This window comes from Mirounga leonina, unplaced genomic scaffold, assembly GCF_011800145.1.
Source record: "Mirounga leonina isolate KUSES-001 unplaced genomic scaffold, KU_Mleo_1.0 Mir_167, whole genome shotgun sequence".
In the NCBI taxonomy this organism is placed as follows: Eukaryota; Metazoa; Chordata; class Mammalia; order Carnivora; family Phocidae; genus Mirounga; species Mirounga leonina.
The window spans coordinates 4,027,192-4,043,591 of NW_023270422.1; the positions used below are offsets into that span (position 1 = coordinate 4,027,192).

General features: G+C 47.8%; 1 protein-coding gene and 3 long non-coding RNA genes across 4 annotated transcripts in view; 2 read left to right on the forward strand and 2 right to left on the reverse strand.

Moving 5' to 3' along the window:
* The window catches only part of LOC118016459, a 928-nt gene extending 669 nt beyond the window's left edge, over positions 1 to 259 (reverse strand). Inside the window, exon 1 of the long non-coding RNA XR_004680836.1 lies at positions 179 to 259. This is a non-coding gene — a long non-coding RNA (uncharacterized LOC118016459). The remainder of the gene's footprint in view (positions 1 to 178) is intronic.
* The window catches only part of LOC118016460, an 8,790-nt gene extending 533 nt beyond the window's left edge, over positions 1 to 8,257 (forward strand). Inside the window, exons 2-3 of the long non-coding RNA XR_004680837.1 lie at positions 5,768 to 5,897; positions 7,295 to 8,257. This is a non-coding gene — a long non-coding RNA (uncharacterized LOC118016460). The remainder of the gene's footprint in view (positions 1 to 5,767; positions 5,898 to 7,294) is intronic.
* On the forward strand, positions 202 to 5,183 carry LOC118016458. The gene is made up of 3 exons (XR_004680835.1): positions 202 to 379; positions 3,399 to 3,540; positions 5,144 to 5,183. It is a non-coding gene; the product is annotated as an uncharacterized LOC118016458 (long non-coding RNA).
* A 3,833-nt stretch (positions 8,258 to 12,090) lies between the features above and the next one.
* Positions 12,091 to 16,400, reverse strand: part of IMPA2 (inositol monophosphatase 2) — a 44,308-nt gene continuing 39,998 nt past the window's right edge. The window contains exons 6-8 of the mRNA XM_035013876.1: positions 14,657 to 14,765; positions 13,766 to 13,917; positions 12,091 to 12,651 (exon numbers count right to left, since the gene is read on the reverse strand). Coding sequence (XP_034869767.1) covers positions 12,536 to 12,651; positions 13,766 to 13,917; positions 14,657 to 14,765 — 377 coding nt within the window. The 3' untranslated portion in view covers positions 12,091 to 12,535. The remainder of the gene's footprint in view (positions 12,652 to 13,765; positions 13,918 to 14,656; positions 14,766 to 16,400) is intronic.

Consider the following 16,400-nt stretch of genomic DNA (forward strand, 5'->3'; position numbering starts at 1 on the left):
GCGGGGGAGGGCCAGGCGCGGGCGGGGGAGGGGGAGGGCCAGGCGCAGGCGACGGCCCCGTTTCGGGTGAAGCTCAGCCACAGAACTCCGCACACTTCCAGATCTTTGTCTTCCCACGTCCTTTACAGGAGGCCTTTAGGAGGTGACAGAGTGCCCCCCCCCCCCGCCATGTCTTTACCAGCGGTAAGGGAAGGTCAAAGCCGCTGAGAGGGAAGCCTTTGGCTCCTGCAAGTCTGTCTGCTCTTGTGGTGCGTCTGTCGGATGCAGCCATGTGCGCGCAGGTTCACATACTCTGCCCGACCCCGGGAGCAGCCCAGGTTAACCTGTTTCACTCGGAGGCCCAGAGAGGCTCCACGGGTAGCTCGGGATCGCCCAGCTGGTGAGTGGCGCCCACGGGCACGGCCCCCGCACGTCCCACCATCCACTGGGAACGCAAAGGGTTGGTGCAGAGGGCCTGCTGCTTCTGGAAATCATCCGGACTTTGAGGCCACTGATTTGGTTCTTTGCTTATGCTTTTAAAAGTCTGTTCTAAGGGCGCCTTGGATGGCTCCGTAGTTAAGCCTCTGACTCTTGATTTCGGCTCAGGTCATGATCTCGGGCTTGTGGGATCCAGCACCCCCCGCCAACCCCCCCAGCGCTGCTGAGCGTGGAGCCTGCTTGGGATTCTCTCTCCCTCTCCTTCTGCCCTCCCCCCAGGCACTCTCTCTCTCTTAAAAAAAAAAAAAAGGTCTGATCTATTTTTATAGCTTGCCTCCATGGAAAAAAGCATGATGATTAAAGCGTGTTGCATATTTTAATGTGGTTACTACTGAGGAAAGCAAGGGGAGGTATTTTCTGAGATTGCCTAAAGTCTTGAGTGCAGAATGATTATAGAACTGATTGTGAATGGCTTAACAAGTCAGGCAAAGCCTGTGTAAGCTATGGTGTAATCTGACTAAATATTTCTAGCTTCCTCCAATACCTGAACCATTCCATTTGGCTGTGAAAGATACCATGATCCCTTTCACTCTTGAATATTCAATAGTAAAAAAAGAAAAAAAATCACCTAGCATTTCACAGCTCTGGATACCGCCACATATTGTCCTGTGACATCTTCTCAATAGCCCTGGGAGAGGGGTTGGACAGGTTCCACGTTCCACCAAAGACCAGAGAGAGGGCAAGGGACTTCAAGGTTACACAGCTACTTTAGTGTGAACTTGGGACCAGAATCTGTTTTCTGACTCCTGGTTTGGATAGTGACATTCAGTGATGTGCTAAGACAAATGTTCTCCCTTTTATTTTGGGCTAGATCATCAAAGAGTAGGTGAACAGTATTTTGCAAGGAAGTCAATGATAGGGTGAGCAGTTTGGTTGACTCTGAAGATCATAAAAGTGGGCAGCTTGTTTGAGCTCGTTTGGCTTCTGGGAGGCTTGTCGGGGCAGCGGCACTCGGGCGTCAAGTTCCACGGTGGGCTGTGCTCTGTGCCCCAGCCTGGCCTCTGGCTTCAGGGTCTCAGGCACCTCCCTGTTCTCCAGGGGGTCTCTCCGCTTCTCTGGAAGAGGCAGTGACAATGTTCATGCCAAAAGCTTCCCAAAGCCAGCTCGGGACTCTGAGCAAGTGCAGAGCGCAGAAGTAAACACAGGTGGAGACACCCATTTAGGCCGCTCGTAGGGTGCTCTCTCAAAGGCTTTTCCTGTGGGGAGTTATTTCTTTGAAGAAATCTTCCATTAGACACTGAAGAACTAAAAGGCATCATGTGATTAATAATTGTTACACCTCGAAATGCATGAAGAAAGTAAGGAATTTCTTGTGTGTCTGCATTTTTACTCAGAACTGTTTGAGTATATCCTGAGCAAATAAAATTTTGCAAATCTAAGCCTAAGAAGATCATCAACAATTTGGTGAGACATGAGCATATATTTTATTTTATTTTATTTATTTTTTATTTTATTATTATTTTTTTAAGATTTTATTTATTTATTTGAGAGAGAGAGTGAGAGAGAGAGCACAAGAGGGGGGAGCAGGAGAGGGAGAAGCAGACTCCCTGCCGAGCAGGTAGCCCGATGCGGGACTCGATCCCGGGACTCCAGGATCATGACCTGAGCCGAAGGCAGTCGCTTAACCAACTGAGCCACCCAGGCACCCCGTGAGCATATATTTTAAACATTCATTCAAAAAAGCCATACCATTTATTAGAAAGTCCCATTCAACAAAGTCATAAAATGGCAAATCGGGCTGTTTCCAGAGAGGAAAGAAAACCCAGCCTCCTCAAAGATGACTGTCATTGTGATTCAGGAACTAGTCAGGAGCACAGAGCATTAGAGCAGTTCTGGGTTTTCTCGAGGGTGGTCAGACTTGGAGTAGGCTCCGTATCCTCAAAGACACGACTATTACAAAAGGTAATTAAGATACGGTGCTCACAAGAATGTGAACCTATGGAAATATACAAAGAACCCAGAGTTGCTTAAAAACAAAATGTATTTGCTATTCGAGCTGGATAATACACACCTCTTCTCCATTCCTGCTGGGAACTTTGGCGAGGTGTGGTCTTTACTAGTTCATAGGCTGAGGGAACAGAATCTAGAAAAAGCCTTGGAGAACTGTAATGCACAAATGTTAGGTATCAAGTGGGGCCTCGGTTTCTTTCCGTGGTTTGCCCAAGGTCGCATGGCTAGTTGGTATAGAGCCAGGAGTTGAATACAGAACCAGTTCTGATCCTTGTCCAGTGTGCTACTCATACTTCTGTACGCTTCCCCTTGAATCTTAAGCATTAAAAATTTATGCTCAGTAACCCACATCAGTGTTTTCAGAGTCACAGATGTATGCCTAAAAGATACTAATTTATGTTCGGAATGACCTTACCATAATATTAAATTACCTTAATAGTTTGGTATTGCTTTTAAGTTTCTCTTTCTTCCTTCCAATACATGTGGGTTTTGAGGAAGGCTCTCTTCTACTACTATCTTTGTATCATAAGTAGGTTCCCTCGAGGCAGTATAAAAACGGATAAAGGTTGTCTGTGTATACATGTAAATAACCTACAGATTAGGAGACTGATACTTAGGGAAAATTTTTTTGAAATGATCACTGTCAGGGTACAAGACGTCTCTCCAACAGCGCATGTGCTGAGCCCAGGTGATAAAACAGTGGTCTGAACACCAACAGCTGCTCTCAGAGCCCAGCGGTTTCCAGGAAGCTTGGAGAACCAAGAGGGCAGGTGTGTTGTGCGTGCTCTTATTAACCACGGCCTCCACGTGTATTTAGTATGGACACGGTCACTGCAAGGATGGTGGGACAGCTGTACTTGGAGCATGCCCCTAATGTAATAATGCCATTTATTTTTACCTCTGGCGTTTTTGTATGAAGCAATGACTCACATCCGTATCTGAAGCCTACTGAACTCTTCGCCTTTCTCCAGGTTCTTCGTTAGGCAATGGAAACACATCCCAACTCTGGCAGCCCCAAAGTTTGCGTCTTTGGTATTTCACGTGCAAGTCATTAAGTGTCTGCTCAACACGGAGGACAGAAGCCTGTCGTGATGACAGCAGGGGCGGTTCATGGTGAGAGACACATTTTAGGGAGGGGACTCATTAACGCAATTTAAAAAAGTGACCCTAATCTTCTCTAATGGAAAACTTAGTAAGTTAGCTACACAACTTAGAAAATTAAGTTTACAAAGGGTCTCATTTGCTTACATAACTATTTTTAGTAAGAATGTGAAGGCTCCCCTCTGGGCTCTGAAGTTCCCTGGAGCCCGGTCCTGCTCGTCCCCCCACCAGATCTGCATGGCCTGCTCCCTTTAGCTGGAGTAGCTTGTTTCCATTTATGTCAGTAATCGTTTTTGTTTTTAAGATTTATTTGAGGGGCGCCTGGGTGGCTCAGTTGGTTAAGCGACTGCCTTCAGCTCAGGTCATGATCCCAGGGTTCTGGGATCGAGCCCCGCATCGGGCTCCCTGCTCTGCGGGGAGCCTGCTTCTCCCTCTCCCACTCCCCCTGCTTGTGTTCCCTCTCTCACTGTGTCTCTCTCTGTCAAATAAATAAATAAAATCTTTAAAAAAAAAAAAAAGATTTATTTGAGAGAGAGAGTGAGACAGCATGCAGAGGAAGAGGGAGAGAAGCAGATTCCCCGCTGAGCGTGGAGCCTGATGCAGGGCTCCATCCCATGACCCTGAGATCATGGCCTGAGTGAAAAATCAAGAGTTGGATCCTTAGCCAACCGAGCCACCCAGGCACCCCTATGTCACTAATCTTTAAAATGTATTAAAACTAAAGTCATTCAGAAAACCTTCGTTGAGTGCTTACATATTTCAGTTGCTCCAAATTAACTTGAACAAAGAACATTTTAATGATATGAAAGATCTGGGTGTGGGGGTGCTTGCTGGAGGAATGGTGTGCCTCTCCTGGGGTTCAGCAAGAGGCTGGATGCTGGTCAACAGGGCATGCAGGACACTCGAGACTCCCAGGGGTGGCAGAAGCTTCAAGTAGTTAAGGCCCTTGGCCCTGAAGTTCTATGGCCCTGTATGCCATGTGCCAACTTCCTGCAGGTATCAAAATGGGGGGCCTCCCCTGCACATTAGACTCCTTAGTCCCAAAGGAGATCCCAGTCCTCACATCTGAGCCCTTGAACTGTGCACCTTTTGGGGGTTCATCTGATCACCCCATTCAGATCAGAAAAAGAAACTCCTTTTTGATAGCAAATTTACCAATTAATAACCCAAGGGGATGTGGTGGTAGGCATCTGGGTAACTGACTCCCAAAGGGACTAATCCTCTGGGGAAGTTCACTGGGGGCTCTACTCTTTGCATTGAGCAGGGGGCCTGCATGCAGCTTGCGTGTGAGAGGAGAGGCGGGTGGTGTGGGGGAGTTAGCAGTGAAGGGTCCACCAGTGTCCAGAGAGGAGACACCTTGGGGGTCAGCCTGGGGCGTGCCGAGGACTCCTCACAGGTATGGTCCGATGAAAGTGGCCAGGGTTATTGTACAGGCAACCTCTGAATTTGAGGAGCCAGAGACAGCAGATGCCACGGAGGCTCCCAAACACTCCATATTTGTTGGCATTGATGGTAAATTAGGAACATGAGGGAAAAAGGGCAGGTTGCAGTTTTCTCCATCTTAGCCTGACTTTCTATCTTTTTTGTTTGTTTGTTTGTTTGTTTGTTTTTAAAGTAGGCTCCAGGCCCAGCATGGAGCCCAACCTGGGGCTTGAACTCAGGAGCCTGAGATCAAGAGCCAGACGCTTAACCAACTGAGCCACCCAGGGGCCCCTGACTTTCCCAATTCTTAAACTTCAGAAAGGATACCTGGCTAGTCAGCGAACATCCTTTATGTAATTCCATCTCCTACAGAGGGAAAAAATAAAGCCCAGAAAGTACAATTTCTCCTCATTAAATAAATGGATCACAGAAGCAATCTAATTTCTCAGAGATTTGTTTTTGAGTTATTCATGTTTCTTCAGTTTGTCCCATGTCTTGGATTTCATATACTAACATGTGTTAGGTTAATGAAACAAGGAGGCCATCAGACCGACAGGGCTCTAAACCAACCCAAACCATCTAAGCCTGTAAATGCCTCAAGGTTACAAAAGTGAAACCTAAGGACCACCAATCCCAAGCAGCCAGCTAGGACTCATGCTCTATTTCCTCACTTTACTTCTGCCTTTTCTCTATAAAAGTTTCCCCCCAACTCCTGTCAGTGGATCTCTCTTAACTACCTCCAGTTTGGCACTGCCTGGTTGGAAGCCATTTTTGCTCAAACTAAAATGTTAACATGCCTCAGTTGATCTTTCAACAGTTTTGGTGTATATGAAGGTGAACCACCTCCCCCCACCCCCATGGCCCCCAGGAGCAAGGAGCAACCAGGGGCAGATACCTGCTGAGCCCAGTGGGCTCACTGCTTTTCTCACTGCATCTGGATGCTGCGGGTAAGAACTGAGCTCTGCAGTTTCCACATTTAAAAGAGCTCTCTGAGTTTACTTGAGGATTTCTTTTGGTCCTTGAGGTCCAAGGCCAGACTAGGTCCAACTTAAGCTGGACTGGACCAAGTGAGGCCTCAGGGAATAAACGGGGGTGGGGTGGGGGCGGGGGTTGGGCAGGGAATCGGGGTAGAAAATGGGTTCCTTTGAGTCCAAACAATCTGGGACTCCTCCATCTGGGACCCTGGCTAACTATACATACCCAGGATCCTCTTGCATTATGGTGGTCAAATTGGGAACTTATAACCTAGATGAGCTTATCCATTTATGAAATGCTCTAGAGAAAAGAAAGTTCCGAATTTCCCCAAAACAAAGGAATGCATTTTTTATTGATATGCAGAAGCTTCTAAGAAACTGAATGAATCAAAAAATGTTTCTTTAAAAGATTCTGTACAAAAGGCAAATGAAAAGCTTATACAACAATGGTGGTGAATCTAAAAAGAAGTATACACTAACTTGTCTGAGTGCTCCTTCCCTGTACCCTCCTCTCCCCAAATATTCTGAATCTGTGGGTCCCTTCACTCCATTGCCTTTGCACTCTGAAGATGAGCTAGAGGTTAAACCAATGCCTTTTAAAGTGAGGTCATCTGCAGAGCCTGGAATACCAGATGTAACCACCTTTCTCCATGGTCAAAGGCTGAAGCTTCAAAGATTCTCCAAACACTAAAGGGAGTCCTTGAAAATTTTATGAGTAATTTATAATTTTTTAAAAAAGATTTTATGTAATCTCTACAGCCAACATGGGGCTGGAACTCACCACCCCAAGAATAAGAGTTGTATGCTCTACCAACTGAACCAGCCCCTAAATGTCTGCCTTCATTATAAACAAGGGCATTGGAAAAAGGAAGGCCTGCTGCCAAACCTATCGTTTTATAGACCTCTACCTATTAATTCACACTATTTTTCCATCAGGGGAGGGCTTAAAAAATTTAATTATCAAAATAATAAGCATTGATGGAGTTCCAAGGGATTCTCCAGGAAACTGCTCCCCATGATACCTCTAAACGAGCAAGGGGGAATGAAGAAAAAATCAATGGAGAATCCTACACAGTATTGGTGGGTCTGCATAAGCTTTATCAACAATAAATCCCACTTTCATAAAATAGCCAATCCCTCAGAGTAAAGAAAATACTTCTGTAGTAAGGGTTTCTCACCAAATCAAAGGGTACCTGTATCTAACCCAGTCCAGATGATATTAGGGCCATTTCCAGGAAACCATACTTTCCTTTTGTGTGGCACTGACCCCGTAAACCTGTTAGGAGAAGATTGGCCTTCTGAACTGAGGAGTCATATACAATTTAACTAGGAGGAAAAATGACCTGAGCTGCTCTCCTCTCTCCAAGCAGGACTTGATGAAATGGAGACCGGAAAGTGTGAAAGTCCCGATCTCTCAGAAGTGCCTGAATGCCTATGGGCTTCTTACTCAACCAACAAAGGCAAAATTAAGAGTGCTGAACCCATAGAAATCCAAATAGATCATTCCAAACCTCTGCCTAAATTGTCTCAATATTCATCAAGACCAGAATCTCCTGAAGAGCTCTCACCGACTACAGAAGACTTAACTAAGGACTCCAAATCCCATGCACTAGTCCCTGTAATGCTCCAATCTTCCCATTAAAAGACCAAATGGACAAGGTGTGTCCAGGATCTGCATGCAATCAATAAAATTGTGATCTGAAGGTTCCCGTCGTTCCAAATCTCAACACCTTGTTATCTAATGTGAAGTGGATCACAGTGGTGGGTCTTTGCTCTGCTTTCTTCAGCATCCCAGTTGACAGCAAGAATCAATATTTATTCATCTTTACTTGGAAAAACCAACAATATACCTGGATGATAACGCCACAAGGGGTCACTGAAGCCCCATTCTGTTTGTCCTGGGTTTTATATCAAGATCTTACAGTTCCTCAAGAATGCTATATTCATCAGTATGTAGATGCCTTATTGCTATGCTTCCCTCTAAGGGAAGACTCAGAAATAGATTCAGTTTAACTATTACAGCAATGAGCTTGTAAAGGCTGTAAAGCTTCCAAGGAAAAAGTCCAATTCTCAAAAGAGAAGGTCCGCTATCTAAGACATGATTTGAATGCAGAAGGCATTTTCCTCTCACCTAAAAGAATAAAGACCACCCAAAACTTCCCCAGAACTACAACTAATAACAATTTCCTGAACTTGCAGGGTATTGTAGGTCTCGGGTTCCACATTTTTCTCTGATTGCATCGCCTCTGTATGAGCTTACAAGGAACTCAATTCCAGAGCCCTTATCCTCGGAAGCTAATCATGAACAAGCCTTTTTTTTTTTTTTTAAAGATTTTATTTTATTTATTTGAGAGAGAGAGAATGAGAGACAGAGAGCATGAGAGGGAGGAGGGTCAGAGGGAGAAGCAGACTCCCTGCCGAGCAGGGAGCCCGATGCGGGACTCGATCCTGGGACTCCAGGATCATGACCTGAGCCGAAGGCAGTCGCTTAACCAACTGAGCCACCCAGGCGCCCCCATGAACAAGCCTTTAGCCAACTAAAATTAGCCCTGCAACAAACTCTGGCCCTAGGGCTCCCAAATTATACTAAACCTTTCACCTTATTTGTCCATGAGAGCAATAACCAGGCTCTAGGAATTCTAACCCAAGAGCATGGAGGAAAACACAGATCTACTGCTGACCACAGCTTACAGGTAGACCCAGGAACCAGAGGACATCCAAGCAGTAGCCACAGCGTCTCAACTGGGGGGGGGGGTCCTCAGCTGAACCGGTGTTAGAACATGACCTAATATTACAAGTACCTCAGGCTGGTCAGAGTCTATTACACTGCGATCAGATTCAACATTTTCAGCAAGTAGATGAACGTCTTGTGAGAGTCTTCTCCTTTCACCTTCGAACCTCCTTCTATTGTGCTGCAAGTCACTCAAGCCTGCTGCCCTGGCCCAGTGATGGTATGGATCTGCGTAAACGTGTAGATGTGGTATCACGGTTCTTGACCCTTCGCATGACTTACAGGACAAATCATTAGAAATCCCAGATTTGATACTCTTGGTCAATGGGTCCTATGCTAAGAATGCAGGAGGGCAGTATCAAGCAGGAACAGCGGAGTTACATGCCCTCACGTGTTAGCCACCCAAGGATACCTCGAGCACATATGCCTTTGGGTGGTCTTTGCCTTTGCTCCATGATGGAAACAGAAAGTTCCTCACTTCTGGAAAACTGGACTTGGAGTAAATGAACTGCTCTCTGCCATTCTATCCCCTGACTGAATTGGAAGGATTAAAAACGAAGTTCATACTAGAAGACAGAACCTGAGTATCAGGGAAATGCTCTAGCGGACTTCGATGTGAAATCAGCCAGCACGAAAACTGTTCCAATATACAACTTGAATGAACTCCTAAGACCGAGTCTAACCAAATTATTTATGATAATCTATATAAAAGACAAAATCAGGCACTTGAGCTGGAACGACAAATGTTGAGACCAAGCGTGCAAATTTAATATTAGATGAGGATATGCTGAGGGCCTGGATGGGCTCCTGGTTCTTCCCGAGTCCTTAAAACTGCCATTACTAGAAGTGCTACCTTCTGCAACTCAATGTGGCACAGAAGAAAATGACCTAAATTATGAAAAGTATTGGTGGGAGACCGCTCCAAGGTCGCAATGTCTGATTGATCAAACCCCTAACCCTGGGAAGACCATTAAGATGGCCCATTAGATGGAGCATTCTACCATCTTTGGGGCCATCTAAACACTTACAAATGGATTTCATTCAATTGCTCCCACAATGGGTTATCAATATGTCCTTGTCATTGTTTGCATTTTCTCAGGACAGACTGAAACCTTGCAGAAGGGCTGATGCCATCACCACGGCTAAGAAACGCTTAGAAAAGACAATTTTCTTTATGGGGTATCCCCAGAGAGACCTCCAGTGATGGGGAACTCATTTCATTGGGCAAATAAGTAAACAAATAGGGTGCTGCTAACGCAATGGCCTGACTACTGTCCTTACCATTCTCAGTCATCCAGTAAAGTCGAATGGACACATGGTAACTTAAAACTAAAGCTAGCTAAATTAACAGAATCGACTGGACTGCCCTGGCCAGAAGTTCTACCATTGGTTTTGATGGCAATGAGATCGACACTTACGGGAAAGCACAAATTAACATCTCATAAAATAGTAATAGGAAGACCTATGCCTTTGATGATAGAACCACATGTGTCTCCCGCACTCATAAATTCTGGTATGACTCAGTATTGTAAAGCTTTAATGTATTATGCCAAAGTGTATTTCTACCAGGTAAAGGAAGCTTTTCATGACCCTCCTGCAGATGGTTTAACCTTCCACAACTTAGAACCTGGAGAGTGGGTCGTTTTGGAAACGACACCTAAGAAAGACTTGAATGAACTGCTAAGTAGAAGGGACCATACCAGGTTCTCCTCACTACCCAGATGGCAGCCTAACTTCAGGAACTTGAACCCTGGGTCCACAGCTCATAGTTGAAAGGGCTCCTCCAGACTCTCGGAACTATGTATCAGCCAGAGATGTGAAGTTAAAATTGACCACAGAGGTTCTTCCTCAGAATCATACGACGCTTGGGGTGGACAACTCTCCCAAGATCATGGATCCAAATCTTCATCTCCAGCATGAAACCTTTATCCCTTTTGCCTATTGGCTATCTGCCTTTTCTATTAATGTGTGGGAAGACAATACTATAATTAGGATTTCATGAAAACAACAGCTACCGTAGGAAACTAACTGCTGGATTCGTCATGCTAAACCAAAATCAGGACTTGAAGGGCATCCTGAAGGCCACTGTGTGCCTAAATTGTCCTGCAGGTCCGTTTTATAAAGTTAACATACTAAATCTACATACTCTTGTTTCTTGCCTCAATTTAACCCAATCCTGGGATGGGAAAACAGGATTCACTGAATGCATAGACAAAAGATGCTGCAGGACAGCCAGTGTCGGTCAGACCATTTGTAGGCTTGCTGTTAGGCCCGTCCATTTGGGCAGTCTTTCAACATGTGATAATACACTATGTGAGTCTTGGATGAAGAACGCCAACCTCTATACCCGGGAATGGGTCTATGAATGCTAATACTTGAGGGAGCCCTATATGTACCTCCTGGCTACACCTTTACATGCAGAGTTTGGGGCAGTGTCCTGACATCTGGAGGGTGAAAGGACAAAGTGCCCTGGCTGTGTTTACTGTTCCATTGTCCCTTCATAATACCTTGGAAACGCAACAGTGTTCCATTCCCGTGAATTTACCTAAAAGAAGTTTACTGGCAGATGTTAACCCCTCTAGAGGCGCGTCATTTGGAAGGTCCCTTCCTCCTTGGCTTGGAGTTATTACAAGTGAACATTCCATTAGAAACTTACCCTTACCTCTGGCAACCCCCGCTGAGTCTAACAGCCGTCTCTCGCTGCGGTGGTTTTACATAATGGGACTGCTTTAGGTTACTTGTTGGCTGAACAAGGGGGAGTCTGTGCCATGGCAAGTAGCCCGTGCTGTTCCTAGATCAACACCCCTGGTTTTGTAGAAACTCCAACGCAAGAAATGAACTGTTTAAGCTCCTCCTATACAGGTTGATACCTCATCTGATACATCCTCTGATTCATTTGAAACCAACTGGTTTGGTTCACGGCCGGGGGCCAGGGCGAGGAGTTTATTTACTCAGTGTCCTGGTATTTTCCTCCTAATAGGATCACGGTCAGTCCGGTGTGCGTGTTCGCTCAGGTCTCGCACGCTTGCAGCCATCAGCACGCTAGACAGTCGCACTGCGCTCGGGTCCTAAGAGGTTTCAAACCAGAGTCAATGGCTGAGTCCCTTACTTTGCTTTCGCCTTTTCTCTATGAAAGTTTTTCCCCAGCTCCCGTGGCCAGAGTGCTTCCGGCCACTTCTGCTTTGGTGCTGCCCGACTGGAGTTGGTTTTGCTCACATAAATTCCTAAAGCTTTCCTATGCCTCACTTTTCTCTGTTAACACACACATGATAATTACTGAAGTCGTGTTCGCAGTGCTTATCAAAGGCAGCAGAGAGCAAACGCTGCCAACTTTGGGCTTTAATATGCAAGCTTTCCCAAAGAGCCTGGATCTCCAGCCATGGGTGCTGTGGGTTGTTTGGGGAAACAGGTGACACACTTACGGAGGGACACAGATAAGCAGCAGAGCGCCATTACTTTGATTTATTGCATTCTGAAGTACCATGGGGGAGGGCCTGAGAACAAGTCCGCTTTATCAGCAGTTCTAAAGCCGCATTACCTGAGATTTACATTCTGGAGGGAAAAAATAGAGACTGAATTTTTAATATGTACATCATCCAAAATTGGGGTTTTGGCCCTGATAGAAGAACTTGTATGAGCCTGATAAAGGCTGTGTGAGATTAAAGAGAGACACCAGCTAAACACTGCATCCCGGTGAAAGACGTGGATTTAACCAGAAAGCCACATACTTTAGCATAACACCTCCCTTTGGGGCTTGTCAGAGACACTTGATGCGTGCAGACCGCTCGAGGCAGCTTCATCCCTCGGGCTTGCCGCCAGCCCCAGCATTCCCGGGAAGGCCCAGTCCGTGGGTCACATTTCTCTGCCTCTCTGCTCCCTTTCACTTCTCATCATCCCGCCCGTAGTTAATCGTCTGTAAGGCCTGAGCTATGAGCGTCGCCATTTCTCGGGTGCCCGCAGCAACCACTCTGCAAGACATGAGGTCGAGAGGTCCACCTGAGGACAGAGAGAGAAGAGAGGGCGCCTGAGTTCCTGGAGAAGGCAGAACAGTCCCAAATGAGGACTCGGCACACGCACATTCCAAGGAAAACAAAGGTCCAGGGCCAGGCGCGAGGCAGGACCGAACAGCAAGGTCTGGACGCGGGCCTGACCTGAGCGAGGGTGCGGCCTCTCGGCACCTGCTCTGCTGTCCCAGCAAGACAGTGGTCGAGGCTGTGCTGGGGGAATGCAGGCTCAGGTCCAGCAATTGGGACCGAGGTTCACAGGATCAGTTAGACCAGGACAGGGGAGAGTTCTCAAACGTCTGCTGCATGGGTGGCACCGGGGACCCCATGTGATGGAAGTGCCAACCTACAGGTCTGGGTGGGGCCTGTCTGAGCCGTAACCCAATGCAGGCTGGCTAACGAGTCGTGACTAAAAAGCTAGAGAATGGGATCTAAAAGGATCGACCCAATCTCAGACCCCTTGTTCCTAAAAGTTAGACTAGGAGGGGTCTGCCTGAAGCTAAGCAGAGTTCCGGGGGCAGAGACACTATGGGATTTGCCCCCAGGGGGTCAGTCACTGGGACATGAGGACCTTGAAGTTGAAGGACAGGTCAGCTTTTGGGGTCCATTCCCCTAAAACCTCACAGGGTGCTGAGCTACAGGGTGTGGGGGTGCTAGCCTCCTCTTCATGGGTTGGCGAGCGTGGGGTCTGGTGGGGTCAGAACGTGCACGCCAGAAAACGGTCAAGTGTACGTGAGTGTGTAGTGGTGGTGCTGCCACCGTGTGGCCTTATCCCGACCCTGGGGTCTCTCTCCCTGCCCCGAGGGGTAGCGTAGCGAAGCACAGAAGCTGAGAAGGCACTGGCCCACTGCTTTTCCAACGTCCTCACATGGTCTCTCACCAACAGATTCGGGGTGAGGGGGGGCATTTGGTCTGGTAGTGTTACTGGCTCTAATCTGGGGGACACTGGGTCTGGTGGCCTCACCTGGTTTAGCCTGGGGATGCTGGGTCTGGTGGTGTTACCAGGTCTAGACTGGGAGGACACTGGGTCTGGTGGGACACTGGATCTGGTCTCTGCTGTCATTTCCCTGGGGATGGACAGCGGGCCGAGGGTCAGAGGGGCTCACCTGAAGTGTCCATCACAATGCCACCTGCCTCTCTAATGATGACTGTGGCAGCGGCCAGGTCCCAGCAGTGCAGGCCAAACTGGTAATAGGCATCCGCGGCCCCCGAGGCCAGGTGGCAGAGCGCCAAGGTGGAGCTCCCGATCACTCGGACCCTGGAGGAGAGGGAAGGGGGCAAAGGCTCCCGTGAGTGCCGCTGGGCCCGAGTCGGATGTCTCTTCAATAGCTGACGTCATCCAAAGTCACCCCCTTGCCGGACATTCCCAGTCATTAAACATGAGCCATGGGGCTTCTCTAATAAGCTCTAGATTCAAGATCTGGGGCGCAGAGCAGCGCCACCCAAGAGAACTTCCTGTGAGGATAGAAACGTTCTGCACGGTGGGAGTTACTGGCCGCCGGTGGCTGCTGGGCACTTGAAATGTGACCACTGCAACTGAAGAACTCAAGTCTTAACTCTACGGCACTTTCCCTTAAATTTAAACTGCCTCGTGGGGCTAGTACCGCATAGACTAGAGAGGGTGGGAGGTGGGAGCAGATTCACTTGGACTTGGATTTACTTTTCCTGAATGTTTGCTGAAGTGATGTCATTTATGAAGGGCTCTAAGCCCACACACGATTCGCTGGTTGGGGGCCTTAAGGTCCGTCACTTGGCTTCTGGAAGCTGCTTGGAAAGGAACAAAGGTCTCCTGCCGGTTCCCTGACAGCTGACTGCACGAGGTACACCCCGGCCGCTGAAGCGTCATGCGGCTCCCCCGGCATCCACGTGGGGTGCGGGTGGGCCACCTCCCATCACGGGGGATCTCTTCCTCTCTCCCCGGGGAGCTGTGAGCAAGACCGTGTGCTTGGCACTTTCCTCTTTGGCCCCGGGGTGTTCCGGGAACTGAAAAGTCATACCCATGAGCTTTGGCGTGCAGTAACCTCTCCATGTTGCTCAGGAACAATTTCAGAGTGGCAGGGTCACGTTTGGGGCCGATTTCCGTTAGAACCAAGGCCTTGGAGATATCTGCAGTAGAAAGAATGCCCCGTGATCAGGAAAATCAAGTCTCGGTTCTAACTGAATAGTCAGGGTTCCCTCTGAAGCAAACCTCAAGTATCTGCCTCTCCTTCCCATTCACGAAAGTACCATCTGTTGAGAGGTTTACGCCATGAAGTTTTTCTGATAGCTGTGTTGAAACGGAAGGACACGGTGAAGAGCGGTCAACAAAACCCGCACCTGACTATTCCATCCTCACTCCTTTAAGGCTGCTTTCTGTTTCAGATTTCAGAGGGAGCAGATTCTCAGTTCTCTCTCTTTTCAGGGATAGTTAGCATTGAAGAACCTGGAAGAGTCAGGTGGCTAATGAAAATCACCATCATTCAGTCATAAATAAAAGCAAAATGACTCCAAACTGGGACCACCCAATGTTTGAAAGACAAAAAAGAGAAAAAAGCCTCATCAAGTACATCTGCCTTTAAAAACCTTTCTCTAGGGATGTCTGAGTGGTGCCGGTTACGCTTCTTACTCTTGGTTTTGACTCAGGTCTGATCTTGGTGTTGTGAGATTGAGCCCCATGTCGGGCTCCATGCTCAGTGTGGAGTCTGCTTGGGTTTCTCTCTCCCTCTCCCTCTGCCCCTCTCCGCTCTCTCTCTCTCAAATAAATAAATAAATCTTAAAAACAAACAAACAAACAAACCTTTCTCTAACTGCTACGATAACAAAGATAGAAATACCATCGCTGCGGAGAAAGCAACTTCTAAATAACAACTTTGGAAAGGGAGTTCTCAGGAGTAACCCCACTGGGCGTAAAGAAGGCCAACCCCGTGGCCTATGGCCACCTCGGTGGGGGGAGGGTGGCAGGGAGCTCAGGCCAAGCAGCCGGTTCCAGGGCGGGAGCAGGAAGCTGGCCCAAGGGTGCCAGGGGACGTGCCTGGGCCCCCTTCCCGTGCCTGACTCACGGGTAGGCGGTCACAAGCAGTTTGTCTTTGCTTTGCTATAGGCCCAAACACAACCACATTTAGTCTGTCGTGTCTGGTCAGGCCTTCTGGCTGAGCACAGTCAGCCGCAGCAACGTATTCAGATAACAGAACCAGGCCACTCCACGAACTGGAAGGGAAGCACACTCCGCAAGTTATGTCCCTCAATGGGTCCAATCCTACGTCGACACCTGCAAAGTCTCTCACTGAGGGGCCGGATAACGGTCCTCCTCTCAGAATCTATATCCATTTCCCCTTTTCTTAAATCAGAGGCTCTCATTGTCTACTTTAAACCACTTTGTGAAAATTGCTTGGCTCCACACCAGTTACCTGCCTAGGAGGCAAGGCCTGAATCACTCCCTGCCACACACACCAGCACCAAAGCTGAGCTACTGACGTACCTCCCACGTGTCCAGTGTGCATGCGAGGGGCTCTGGCCACGAGCGGCCGGGATCCCCGGGGACAGGCCACCGCCCAAGCTCCTGATTCTCTCTCTGGGCTGCACACTGAAAACATATTTTCCCAGGGGAGGGAAAGAAGACCTCTGTCGAAGAAAACGACATCAACGGAACTAGGGACAGTAAGTGCTTTAAATAAACAGTCACTGAAGCAATGAGCACTTTCCTTCAAACACTAGCATTAAAGCAACATTGGTAAGAGTCTTCTTGTTCAGGTTGATTTGTTA